This window comes from Vipera berus, assembly GCF_964194415.1.
Source record: "Vipera berus genome assembly, chromosome: 14".
In the NCBI taxonomy this organism is placed as follows: domain Eukaryota; kingdom Metazoa; phylum Chordata; class Lepidosauria; order Squamata; family Viperidae; genus Vipera; species Vipera berus.
Window position 1 is genome coordinate 13,459,001 of NC_138217.1, and position 13,341 is coordinate 13,472,341.

Below are 13,341 nucleotides of genomic sequence, written 5' to 3' on the forward strand. Positions count from 1 at the left end.
GTTTTTTTTTAAAGGTAACATCGGTTGGCAGGTAACCCATTTTTTTCTTTGTTGTCTTACACCATCAATTCTTTCAGAGTAAAATTGCAAGCTCAAATTGATTTTGCATTGCTTGTCTGCATAAAATTTCTGCCCTTGAGCTATGTTGGCTAGCTCCTTAGTCTACATCAAAAGACTGGACATGGTAGCTGTTTCTTCATGGGTGAGTGCAGAGGAGTCTCTTGCCTTGTGTGTAAATTCTGTGCCAATTACGGAAGGTATAAAATAGATTACCTGAGCCACATGAATAACAATGAGCCAGCCCCTTTATTTCATCTCATAAGGCCATGAAATAGCTAGAAGGAGTTGACTAGATCCTTAAAGACAGAACTGGAAATTAGAAAAATAACAAGCATACTATCCAATTTTAAATAAAAAGAGAAAATCCAGGTATAGCTGCTCCATGATTCAGTCCTGAAATTAGCTGTTCAGTAACACTGAGAAGCCTCTTGTTGGAGGAGGTTAAATGGAATGTTCATATTTAAAGAGGCCAGAGAAACAGTTGCCCTCTGGAGTCTTCCAACGGAGAAGACCTGTAGGAGGGAAGCGGTTGGATCGGTGGTGAGTTCATTCCTGGCTTGCCTCTTGGCTACTGTGATCTTTGCAAGGTTCATCCAGAACATCTGAGAAGAGGAAGGATCCAAAGCTCTTGAGATGTCCCTTCTTTTCCTGGTGTCCTCTCCGTTTTAGCTCTCTATGTTAAATAAAGAGGGCCACAGAGCCAGAAAGAAGACCTGCTTGAACATCTTGATGGCTCAAGGAAGTGATGGTGATAGCCAGTTTTTTTGGGCATCAATGAACTGAAGTAAGTAATTGACTGACCCCCAGAAAACAAACGAACCCTTGACTTTTTTCCATTGGACGTTCACATCAATCTCACCTCCACTCTGAGCTAAGCATGTGTGAAACACAACATAGCTGAATCATGAGAAGTGCGGGTAGACATCTTGGGCGCTGGTTTTTCCTCCCATTGGCAACCTGGATTGTGTTGGTGGTCTTTACCCTTTCCACCATCCATTGCAGCTCGTTGCTTCCTCCAGCACATCCCTCTTATGAGGTGGTAATCCCAAGACGGTTATCAGCCCAAGGAGCGAAGGCAAAGAAGGATGAAATATCTTATGCCATCAAGGCAGCAGCAAGGGATTATGTCATCCGACTCAAACCCTCAAAGCATTTGCTAGCTGAAAACTTCCCAATCTTCACCTATAATTCGAAGGGGGAACGCGTTGAGAGCCATCCCTACATGCCAAATGAATGCTACTATCAAGGTTACATTGAAGGTATACTTGATTCGCTTGCAGTTCTCAGGACCTGCCTTGGTCTCACTGGTTTGTTGAAAATTGGTGCAAGAACATACAGTATTGAGCCTCTGCAGAATTCCCCTGCTTTTCAACACCTTCTCTACCCCTCCGAAGAATCACAGCCTATTTTCTCATCATTCAAAATGGGAGTGGGAAGAAGAAAGAACGAAGAAAAAAATCTGCGGGACAGACGAACCAGAGCGATGTACAATTATCTCCAGTATGAAGATTTCCCCAAATATATTGAACTGTATATTGTAGTGGACAAAAACCTATTTGCCCAAGAAGCAAATAACGTTAGCAGAGTGCAAACCATAGTGTTGGATGTGGTGAACATTGCCGATGCCACCTTTCAGGCTCTCAAGACACACATTGTTCTAGTTGGACTTGAGATCTGGACTGAAAAGAACTTAATAGATATTTCTACAGACATCACCAAAGTTCTTCAAAATTTCAATAAGTGGAGAACAACCAGCATGGTCAACAGGACAGTGTATGACACGGCCTTCTTGTTCCTTCAACAGACTTTTAAAAATGTCTTTGGAAAGTCCTACCACTCTGCTATTTGTGAGCCCCATTTTTCAGCAGGAATCCAAGTCTACCTCCAGAACCAATCGACCCGCTTCGCAAGGGGATTTTCTCATGAGTTGGCCTCTCATATTGGATTGGGTCACGATGACTCCCAGTGTGTCTGTGGTGAGTCTGCAAGCTGCATTATGCACACGTACCACGCCTCTGTTAACCGGTTCAGTAACTGCAGCATTCTGGATTTCATAGAACTTCACGAACAGGGTCTCCTGCATTGCTTGCTAAATGTTCCCAAGATACCTTCCAGATTTCAGCATTGTGGGAACGGCGTTCTGGATAAGGGCGAAGAGTGTGATTGTGGGGGGCCAAACACATGCATAAATGATCCTTGCTGCAATCCCGATTGTCGTCTGAAGAGAAATGTCATTTGTGGGGTAGGAAAGTGTTGCCAAAAATGTATGCTTGCCCCTAAAGGAGACGTCTGCCGGCCTAAAGTCAGCGAGTGTGATCTGCCTGAATACTGTGATGGGAAGTCTGCGCAGTGCCCCAAGGACTTGTATGTGCAGGACGGAACACCCTGTGGCAAATATTCTTCTTACTGTTACAAAAAGAGGTGCTGGAATTACGATTTCTTGTGCCACAGAATCTTTAAAGGACAATCCAAAAGGGCTCCGGAGAGTTGCTACCTCAGTCTGAACACCCTCGGAACTTCCTATGGCAACTGTGGCAGTGACCCTTCCAGGAAGGAATATTTGAAATGCCATCCCAAGGACAGCATGTGTGGAAGAATACACTGTGTAAATGTGAATTCTGTGCCTGACCTGAACCATATGGTGGTCCATAAGAATTTAGTGCGAGGAACGCTGTGCTGGAGCGTTTCGCATCCTGCCGAAATCCATCACCAGGACATTGGGAGTGTTCCTAACGGCATCATGTGTGACCCATACAAAGTGTGCATCAATCGCACCTGCATCCCCAAAGCCCTACTTAATTCGAGCTGTGACCCACGGAAAACCTGCCAAGACAGAGGCGTTTGCAACAACCTTCACAAATGCCACTGCAACAGTGGATGGGCCCCTCCGAACTGCAAGCATTGGGGTGCCGGAGGGAGCATTGATGGAGGGTTTCCTGTGATTGCCTGGGGCAACTCCTTGGCCAAGTACGTTCTGGGAACTGTCATTCCTTTTTCCATGTTAATTATTGCTGCTATTCTTGTGATCCTTCCGAAAGCGTGGGAACTCCTGGGACCGGTTTTGAGGTGGTGGAAAACTCCCATGGACAAAGCACCGAATCCCCCCCAGAAAACAGACACCAAGGCAAGGCTGCCAGTTGGGGCTCCCTAGAAGGCCCACAGAAATTCACTCCAAAAATTACCTCCTATAATTTCGTGCAACATCTCATAATCCTAAAGTGAGCAGTGGGTCATTCATTCTTCAGAACTTCCCAAGATGAAAAAGGGCACCGAGAGCAAAAACCGAACGGCTGTGCCAAGATAATTTGGGTCGACGCAAAACATCCAATCGAAAGCCGTACTCTCCACTGTTGAGAAAGGGAAGGGAAGGGGAGGGGGAGGGCGAGGATTGAAAACACTTTGCTGAGTTGTAAACAACAGGAAAAGGAATAGCAAGGTGTTGGACTCCCCAAATTCCCATTCCTCGGGTGCCACCGAAAGAAGATCTAACTCTAATCATGCTGGCTAAGATCATCTATTCAGCGCAATCATCTCTGCATTGAGGGTGGAAGGATCTTAGGGGTGGATTGAAAAGGATTCCTGGGACACCTTGAAAGAGGAAAATAAAATTGTGCAGCTGAGATTTTTCAGTTTGGACAGGGGTTTTGGAGGGGGTTGGATTTTGGGAAGCCATGACGTTGGTGTCAGTTGTGATCAGCAGAGGACATTATTTCTGTGTAGGTTAAAACAGTAGTCAGATAAGTGTGCTTTTTAGCAATCCTGGAATCTAAAGGAACATAAATCCATTCATACGCTTGCTTTTATGTTTTACTGTTTGGCAGGAAGCTGTAAAATATTCCACCAGCAGCGCTGAAAAAAAAGGGTAATTTCCAGGGTGGTCACACCACACTGCAGTCACTCCGGATCCCGTTCTTTGGAAGATCCTGGCAAAACTCTATCATGGGGAAAATACGACACAATCTAAAAAGTCAGTCCTCTCCACCCTATCCAATTTTCATTTCCCTCAAATAAATAGTGATTATTTAAATTTAAGGAGTCTTTCAGTTCCTTCTTGTCCAGTTGGACTTTAATTCTCTTAAAGCTCTTCCAAACTCTCTTTTTAAGTTCACCCATCTGCCACTGACTCGTTTTGACAGCCGTATTTTCCCAGCGAGGCTGTGAACGAGCTAGCTTCAGGGCCATTGGTTCAACTTCCTCTGTGCAGGATCTAAAAAGTCTAGCTGGCATTGCTGAGCAGAGCCTCGTGGCGTGACAGGGGTGGAAGGAGAGAGATCAAAGGGTCCGCTTCCCGTTCATAACACCGTCGTGGTTGAAGGAGAGGAGGGTTTATTAGCCACTGTCTGGACATGGGCTGGGAGTGTGCTGGCATAGAACCTCTTCTGGGAACGCAGGAGGGGCGTCTGGGTGTTGACGTCACAGCAAGCCTTGCGTTTCACACAGCGGAACATGTGCTGAGTCCAGCCGTAAACCACACAGTTCAGGAACCCCTGGGAAGAGGCGGTCAGGGCCTGAGAGCAGAAGGGAAGATGCTCAAGTGAGGTGGCTGCAACCCGGAGTTGTCAGGTGCCCGTGGGCTCTTCTGGGTGTGCATGGCTGAAGAGATGCTTACCTCTAGAATATACAGGGCCATGTAAACACTGGCGTTGTCCATACGTGCCAGCTTGACGAGGCCAAGAATAAAGGCTGTAGGTGGACGAAACAGGAGAAGATCAGTAACAATAAATATAATACGCCTAGCAGCTACATCTCTGCACGTATTGTGTTTTTTTTTTAATAATTCACTTTTGATGGGTCCTGGCCTCCAATAAGTGGCTATCTGGAAGAACCCACTTCCAAACAGACATGCGGAGGGCTGTCTCTTTCCATGCAAGCAATGTCCCTGGGTCTTTCCTTACCTGGCCCCCAGCAGCAAAAAAACACCACGGGGTACAGAATCACGGCTTGCTCGACCACCTTCAGCATTGCCCACTGTTGATCACCGACGTAGCCCATCGAATTCACAAACCGCTTGTACAACGTCCTGGCTCGGATGAGCAAGCTCTAAAGAAGGAGCAAGATCGAAAGAAGGCCTCAGCAACGTGCTCATGCTTGAAGGAGGAGAGTGTGGATGGAGGAAGCTGGGATGGGGTTCCCGTTTCACTTCGAACTCTTGGGAGGAACTGAATCTAGTCACTTGCCTGGTCTGGGTTCATTCATTCCTCCAGGCCATGGATAACTTAACCTTGGTTTGTTGGTTAAACTACACCTGACTGAGCTTGCACAAGACAATAAAGCCTAAACCATGGCTTCCAAACCACTGGAGTTAGTTTCCACATCGCTTTAACCCAAAACAAAGTCATGTAGTATAATGGCTTGTGTGAATCAGGCCATTGACAGCCTCTCTTGATCTAATTTATCCCAAAGTCCTTGCGTAACTAAAATCAGCAACCAGCCAATCTAAGATGTGCCTGGCCAGCAATTCAAGTGTTCCTATTGTTTCGCCTTGCATTTTCCCCCCGGAGAATCTCTGCTTATTCTGAAGTTCATCTGTTTACCATTAGGGAACAAAAACAAGCTCAGATTTATTCAGGAAGCAAGACTCCGGGGTGTGGAAACTCAGTTCCACATGTGGTCAGAATGTGATGCATTAAATCAGTGTTATGAAACTGTTTGCTCTAACGTACGAGGAATGCGGCAGCAGTTGGAAGGCAGCAAATGTTAAGCATCAGGGTTGGGAAAAGAAGCATGATTTGTGTGCTTCAGGCCTTTCCTGAGCCCCCCCTCCCATAAGTGCTGAAGGATTTTCAGCAAGAGGAGGAGATGCGCCCCTTGGCGTGCCTCTTACCAGAATTGCAAGGAAGCTGGCCACAAACGAGACCAGGAAAACTCCAGTGCTGTACAAACACAACACGGCACAGATGCCCTGCTGAGAGCCGGTGCCGAGCGTGTTTTCCACGTGCAACAGGAGGCACCTGTGGACCAAACGGAAACAAAGGAGTGAGCCTGGGGGGTGGGGGTGTTGCTGAAGGGTCAGGTTCTGCCCAAAACCGTCTTCTGAAAAGAGAGGCTGGTTCTGCTAAGAGACCTCTGGGAGCCACTGGCCACCGTAGGACCAAGTCTCAGCTCAGATACAGGCCATCCTTGGCTTTCCATGCCCGGCAAAGGGTACTGGATTCAGATTGTCCTACCCATGTTCTGAGGTGAAGTTCTGAGAACACTGGAAGTGGTTGCCGAGTCCCAAAACAGGCACCATCAGGAGGATCGGGATGAGGCTGGAAGGGAAAAGAAAGGTCACTCTCCTCGTCAAGATCGTGGAGGCCCTAAAGAAGAGTCCGGCTCACCTTCCAGGGGGCTGCATCCCTCCGTCCAGTGCGCTCCCACAGAGAGGGCCTCCTCAGGGTGCCTCCGATCAAAGAATGTCGACTGGTGGCCCCCAGGGGGAGGGCGTTCTCTGTGGGCGCGCCAGACCTGTGGAACCGCTTGCCAGTTGAGCTCCGGATGGCCCCCGACCTTCGCTCCTTCCGGCGGGATCTAAAAACTTACTTATTTGAGCAATCCGGCCTGGTTTGATGGGTTTGGGGTTGGGTTTTTAACATGGTTTTAATTATTGTATATATCGGGCATAATTATTTAATTGTTTTTTAACTTTTGTACTTTGTTTTTTAATATTTATTGCCCTGTACACCGCCCTGAGTCCTTCGGGAGAAGGGCGGTATAAAAATTTAATAAATATATAATTTAATAATAAATATAAATAGCAAGAATCTGGCCCTATCAAACTGGGGCGCTCATACCGGTTTCTCCAAGTGAGGTAGCAAGCTCCCCTGCCTCCCCCGACCCCAATTCCTCCCGAATCAAGCAAGCAAGCAGCATTTGGGAGATTCATCTTACCTAGAGGAAATGATGGCTACTCGGCCTAGGTGATTTGAATAGCTCAAGACCTACAAAAGGAGGAAAGAGGAGACACCAGGATTTGGCTCCACAATTTGAGGTTTGTGCTGAAGATTCAGGAGTTACAACCCGGAATGGATCTTTTTTTTAAAAAGGGGAAATAAAATGTGTACAGATACTCCCCTGGAGTTGTTTGGGGAACTGGGGGTGGGGGGGAAGACTCTTAAAAATTCAGCATTTAAGCATGGGGGATTGTTGATGTGTTAGTTTCAAATGAAACTGTGCTTACAACAATGAATTTTAAAAACTTGAAGGTGAACCAGTGTTGAACCAATCGAGGGTTAATTCTCTACCTGGTACATCCTGATGTATAATTTATTTCACTGGCATGTGCGCATGCATCCACACACAGAGGGAAGAAATATCCTTCTTTCGTGCAAACAGCATACTCTAATCTTATGACACATTTCTTCAAGCCCTTAAAGCAGGGGTGTCAACCTCGCAACGTCGCGTGATGTGTTGCGACGTACCGTGCCTTTTTTCCCATTGCCGGCAATGGGGTGGGCGCGGTCTCGGCATGACGCACCCAGCCCGCAGGCTGGTGGCTTGACAGCCCTGCCTTAAAGGATGGAGTTTTCAAAGAATGCTGGAATTGACTAGATGGTTGAAGTGATCTCACAAGCTTTGTCTGGGGACAGGATGTGCTGTTCTAGGATGAGTTCTGTCCTCCTGATGAAGTGGGTGGCAATGTAGACCAGACTAACACAGCCGCCGTGCTTTCTCTTCCAATTCATAAGGGCCCCCTGGAACAAACATTATTCCAAATATACACCAGCAATTAGCCAGGGTTTTCAAAGGGCGAGGCGAGCTCTTTCTTTGAGCCTCTGCCTAGAGGCTGGCCCTGATGGTCGAGAAGGTCTGTGGTGGGTTTCCACTGAAGATGAGATTTCAAAATGTTTTTGAAAGTTTTTGAAAAAAGTGACCGAGAGTCCATTCTGTCTAGGACACATACATTTTTCTTTGCTTCTGTTGTCCTCTTGATCAAGCAGGCATTGACAAAGGCCTTGTGCAACCCACAAAACCTGCTGATCCTGTTCAGGTGGGAGCCAAAGTGGAAAAGGGTGTGGCCGAAAAGCCGAAAGGGTGTGGCCTTCTCTGGAGTAAATCCAAGGCCCTCCAAATCTCAACGGCCTCCACACCAGAGTCATCCTTTCAACTGGATTCAATTTCTTGGACTTCCATGCAATCCAGTCAACTTTGGTCCTGCCCTTGTTGGCTTCTGCCTGGCTCAGCCCAATTGTTGGGAGTTTGGCCTCCAGCACACCCTGTGATGTCCACAGGTGCAAGGTGGGCAGATCTCAAGCACCTCCTTCCCACATCACAAACACGCTTAGAGATATTCAAGTCACCATGAAAGCGCCATTTACCTGTGGCCTCTGGCTGTGTAAGTGCTGGTTGAATTTCCCTTTCAAATCCATGTAAAGCTGCCAGGTATAATTAATTGTGTATAAGAAAGAGGCAACATAGAAGATCTGGAGAAGCAAAACAGACAAACAAACAAGAACAAAGGCTGTTGGTCCTCCGAATTTGCCTTTGGAAATCTGGAATAAGTTGAGATCTGAACGTGGCTGTTGGTTGAAGGGGGAGGAGGTAAGGAGGGGATGGCAAGGGGTGGCCCCTGTGCCTGCAAACCCACCCACCCCCAGCTTCCTCTCCAACCTCCTCTATATTTCCGCTGTTGAAAGTAACCTTTTGCAGCTTTGATTTTGTCACTGAACTAAAATCCGAAAACAACAACTATCATTGTACAAAGAGAGCGAGCTACGATGTGCCTTCACGTCTGGGTGTGGTTCTGCCCTTTTATATATCTGCCCACAATTTGTACGTAGGGCTGTGATTTTCTGACTTCGTCACCAAACATAAACAGCTCCAGAAGGAGCCAATCCTCCACTAAAGGCATATGTGAAGTTGGTTTTTCCATTTCAGATGGCGAGACTCAAAGAAACAGGAAGATGTAATTTCCTAACACGGCTGATGAAACATGAAGTAGCGGTCCAAAATAACAAAACAAAATCACAACGTTTGTACTTTCATTCTCCCATGATAAACAGTTTTATTTTGTTCTTTAAAGAAAGCCTAATTCAGGAAAGCTATCCCAATGCATATATGATTTTTCTGTGCTTAAAAGGATCCCAAGTCCAAAGACATCATTGCAGGCCCCCCCCCCTTCCAGTTTCCACTCTGTTTTTCATCCACTAAATGTGGAAAATGTTGGATTTGTTTATCCTATCAAGGTTAGTTTGTTACATAAATCATATTCTACAAGACTGATGAAACAAAATCTAATCCAGGAAAGCAAACGTTATCTGCAATAATACTGGGACATTTTATAAATAAGTATGCTTAAAATACCTTATAAAAACATCACAATAGTATACTTTATCTTCCCCGATTTTGTTTTGTGGTTCGTGTCCCCAGACAGCACGCAAAACATATTGGAAGAGAGTGAGGTCGATTAAGCTGAATTAAATCTTTTTGCTGCTCTGATCTGTCCAGTAGATCTGGGGGTTAAGTGGGTCTTTGTTAACCCAAATGACTGCCTCATTGCTGATCATTAATGTTTGCAAATGGGTTTTGTATCTTGAGAGCTGGCTGGGCTTTTTCAAATTCTCCAATATACCTGCCAAGGCACACATGTTGTGAAACAGGCAAACACCAACTTCTCTTGAGAGGCAGCCGAAGGTAAACATTCAAAGGGATCAATAATAGGAAGGAACTTTGCTGCTAACTGGCACAATAATCAACATTTTGGGTAGATTACAAGACAGATTATACACCCATTTAACAAACAGAATCAAGGAGAAACAGCAACCAAGCAGCAGTAAATAAACAAGGTTTGTGGTGGTTTGGAATTGCCTTTCTAGGAGCAGGACCATTAAATGGTAACCTGGCCTCAAGAGGATAATCCTGGACCCAAACGTGCCTCACAAGCGAAGGAAAATGCACAAAAGTGAGGAGAGGGAAGCAAAAAAAAAAGAGTTGGTAGCTTTGTAAGAAGCTGGCATTGTCACAATAGAGCAAAGAAAAAAAGTTTACTAATAATACAGGATTTTTATATATCCAATAGTCAAATTAAAAGGGAAACACACAACTTTCTCTAACAGGCTCCAGTTCTGTTTGGGCTGCAAACCCCAGAATTTCCAGACCTTAGGCATGCTGGCTGAGAATTCTGGAGTCTTAATCCAACTCAGAAAAGTTATCGAGAAACTTCCAGAGAAAAATTGCCTCTCCTCTCTGTATGTTCTTGATGCCTTTGACTTTAGCTCCTCTAAAGCTTTTACCCCGTCAACATGGCACGTCAGCCCCAGCCAAAGCTCTTCAAGCACAAAGACTCAGCAACTGGCAGCAGATGGAAGCAACTGGATTGCCTCTTCCCTATGCGCCTAGTCCACCAGTCCACGCTGTATCGCACAGAGACCCCCTTTGGAGCCCACTTCCAAATTACACACTTTCCACCCCACCAAGGAGCTGGAGATCAACTTAGGCTTCACCTGTCCGGTGGCTTGCAAGTTGTAGCAAGCATCGGCTTCTCCAGTTGGGTGGGATGCCTCTCTGCTATACAGAAGGGCCCCCGTGAGCCAGCACAGCCCCAGAGAGAGATCGGAGAGGCTCAGGTAGACAAGAGGACGCACCTGTGGAAGGAGGAAAGCAACAGTCACTCCACTGACCAGTAGCCTTGCATTCGGACAAAAATTGGAGATCTAAGGACGGGTGGAAACGATGATCTGACCGACTGAGTTTCTCTTTCTCACTGCAAAGAGAATTGACCACACACTGTCAACTCTAGAATATCCACATATACTGTTTCAGTTCAAAGTGTGTATTAGTAGAAGAGAGTGACAGGGAATAAATAAAACAGCTACTCGGCTATCCTAAAGTTGTCAGGATTCAAAAATACTGAGATGTTAGATAGATAGATAGATAGATAGATAGATAGATAGATAGATAGATAGATAGATAGAGATAGATAGATAGAGATAGATAGATAGATAGATAGATAGATAGAGATAGATAGATAGATAGATAGATAGATAGATAGATAGATAGATAGATAGATAGAGATAGATAGAGATAGAGATAGATAGATAGATAGATAGATAGATAGAGAGAGAGAGAGAGAGAGAGAGAGAGAGATTGATTTGGTGCTGCAAATTGGTGGTTATACTAGCTGGGCTGTAGGGCAGCTATAGACATTTGCTGAAATAAAAGTAAATTATGATTCAACCACCCAGCTTCTAAAATTAATATTTGTTTAGTAACAAAGTGGAAAGGTACTTGAACACTGCAAAACATTCCTTATGAAGATCATTGCTCCTCCCCGCTTAGTTCAGAAGGCACCATCTTGCTTACGGCCTTTCATGAGCAAAAGAATTCCCCTTACCTCGGGGGATCTGGCGGTGTTCTGGAAGATGGTGTAGCCGATAATTGAGCTCGACCCCATGATGCTGTGGAAAGAAGGGGCAGATTGGTGGAGCTTAGTTGTTAGCTTTGATACGTTTTTAGAGCTTATGTGAACCTTCTTTAGCCCAGCAAATTCCCGCTTAACAAACACAACATGCACATTTTATTGTAACAAATGCAAAGCCATTTTTAGTCCAAGAATGACTGGAAATAAAAGGCAAGAATGACCAACAAAAGCAAATAACACATATACATCCATGGCATTTAGCAGTCCCAGAAAAGGGAGATAGACCTGGTAACCCCTCCTAAAAACCCCGACTAGGTTATTTCCTGGCTGATCTCCTGGGAGATTCCCTTTTAGTCCCAGGATATCTTAAGAGAGAAGGCTGGACGAAATACCTCAGAGTAGCCGTGGCAGCTTGGATCCAGTGGATGACAGTGAAAAACTAGGTGGGAAAAAGAGCGAAATTAGGTAAGGCAGATCCTCTGGAGGGACGCAGCCCACACTTGAGGTCGTGATGGCCGGGCCTCTTAGTCCCCTCTGCGCCTCCTTCGTTCCCTCTGCTCAGGAAGGGCTCTCGGGAGCATCAGGCAGCATTTTCCATCTCTTATTGATTTATGTATTTATTCAGCATATCTCTAGACTGCCCATCTTTTACCCAAGGGACTACTTTAATCTGTGATCCTAGTCCTCTTTGCACCCCAGACCTGGGACTGACCGTCTCTTCTCAGGAATGACTGCAGCCGACTTAGAGCAAGCTGCGAAATTCTCAGGATGCTGCGAAGTCTCTACCCCAGTGTTTCTCAACCTCAGACAGTCTGCCATGGGTGTACTTCAACTCCCTGCTAAGGGAGGGAAACCTACCTGCTAGAGCATCTCTACAGGTTCTTCCTTGACTCACCTGAGCCCTCTCCAAATCCTGGGGCTGCAGGAGCTCCTGAACAGCAGCCCCAGCGGCGAAGGAGCCCATGCTGGCCAGCCAAGCAAGGAGCTGCAGGCAGCAGCAACGGGATCAGCCGTGGGCAGGCAGCTAGCCGACTGGCCATCCGCCTGCCTGCCACCTTCCTCTTCGCTCCACCTCGTTGGTCCCGCCCCGGTTGCCAGCAGCGGATGGTGGGAGGCAGAGCAGGCTGGACTGAGGGGTCCAGCACCCGGTCTGTTTCCAGGAGGGAAAGAGGAGAGGGGAGAAATAAAGAAAAAGATAAACCTGGAGGGCTGGAGATGAGGGAGAGAGAGAACCAAAACCAGAGCAGGGATGCGAAAGGAAATAAAACAGAAGACGTGTGGGGGGGGGTGAGGGGGAAGGGACCCCTTTTCCAGCTGGTCTAGGTCCCGGCAGCTCCGGCGGGCTCTTTGCTCGAGGCACTCCAATTATTTTGACAGAATTAGCCAGGAAAGAGGCTTCCCGTCCCCCCCCCCCGCCGCCTTTTTTAATCAGAGTACTTTCCTCTAGAGTAAGATCCAAAGGCGTCTTTAGGGGAGGGGCTTCCCCACCCCAATTTAAATCCTGGTTTAAGTTAGCCCCTCCAGGCAACCAGCACAGGGAACTGCAGCTCTCACGAAGCAGATGCCTTTTAATAAACTCTGGAGAGTCTGAAGAACTGCTACCAAATTCTCGATTTGGAGCTACTCCAATGTAACTCAGCAGTCCTGCAGTTTCCACCAGAGGGTAAAGCAGCAGCTCCACCTTCTGATGGGTAAAGTTCACAACCACTTTGAATGCCCCACAAAGAGACCTGTGTGTTTGTGGGTCAGGGATTGTTTGTGAGAGCGAATTGAAAAGCTGGATCTCTTCTCTTCTACTGATCTGAACCCACAGAAGACGACCACCCAAAACAAAACACACAACTCCTTTTAAATTGGGCGTGGGGTGAGGTTTCTGGTTGGGGAATTCTGGGAGTTGAAGTCCACAAGCCTTAAAGCAGCCAAGGTTAGGCACCCTTGGTCTA

At 46.5% G+C, this 13,341-nt stretch overlaps 2 protein-coding genes across 2 annotated transcripts; one reads left to right on the forward strand and one right to left on the reverse strand.

Annotated features, from left to right (window-relative positions):
• Nucleotides 1–212: 212 nt before the first annotated feature.
• LOC308674628 (disintegrin and metalloproteinase domain-containing protein 21-like) lies at nt 213–4,090 on the forward strand. The gene is made up of 2 exons (XM_081339278.1): nt 213–3,027; nt 3,882–4,090. The coding sequence occupies exons 1-2, from the start codon at nt 965–967 to the stop codon at nt 3,889–3,891; spliced, it is 2,073 nt and encodes a 690-aa protein (XP_081195404.1). The 5' UTR covers nt 213–964; the 3' UTR covers nt 3,892–4,090.
• On the reverse strand, nt 3,850–12,888 carry TMEM116 (transmembrane protein 116). Its single transcript, XM_081339282.1, has 11 exons — nt 12,294–12,888; nt 11,791–11,837; nt 11,372–11,435; nt 10,482–10,622; nt 8,358–8,462; nt 6,931–6,980; nt 6,228–6,311; nt 5,885–6,011; nt 4,956–5,100; nt 4,670–4,743; nt 3,850–4,568 (listed from the first exon to the last, which is right to left on the reverse strand). The coding sequence occupies exons 1-11, from the start codon at nt 12,360–12,362 to the stop codon at nt 4,353–4,355; spliced, it is 1,122 nt and encodes a 373-aa protein (XP_081195408.1). The 5' UTR covers nt 12,363–12,888; the 3' UTR covers nt 3,850–4,352.
• Nucleotides 12,889–13,341: the final 453 nt, after the last annotated feature.

Excerpts from the sequence above, each read along its gene's own strand:
- LOC308674628 (XM_081339278.1), top strand. The coding sequence starts at position 965 with ATGAGAAGTGCGGGTAGACATCTTGGGCGCTGGTTTTTCCTCCCATTG.
- TMEM116 (XM_081339282.1), bottom strand. The coding sequence starts at position 12,362 with ATGGGCTCCTTCGCCGCTGGGGCTGCTGTTCAGGAGCTCCTGCAGCCC. Across the intron at positions 6,312-6,930 it reads GTAGCCATCATTTCCTCTAG|CCTCATCCCGATCCTCCTGA; the intron begins GTAAGATGAATC and ends TTTCCCTTCCAG. Across the intron at positions 6,012-6,227 it reads AACTTCACCTCAGAACATGG|GTGCCTCCTGTTGCACGTGG; the intron begins GTAGGACAATCT and ends TTTGGTCCACAG.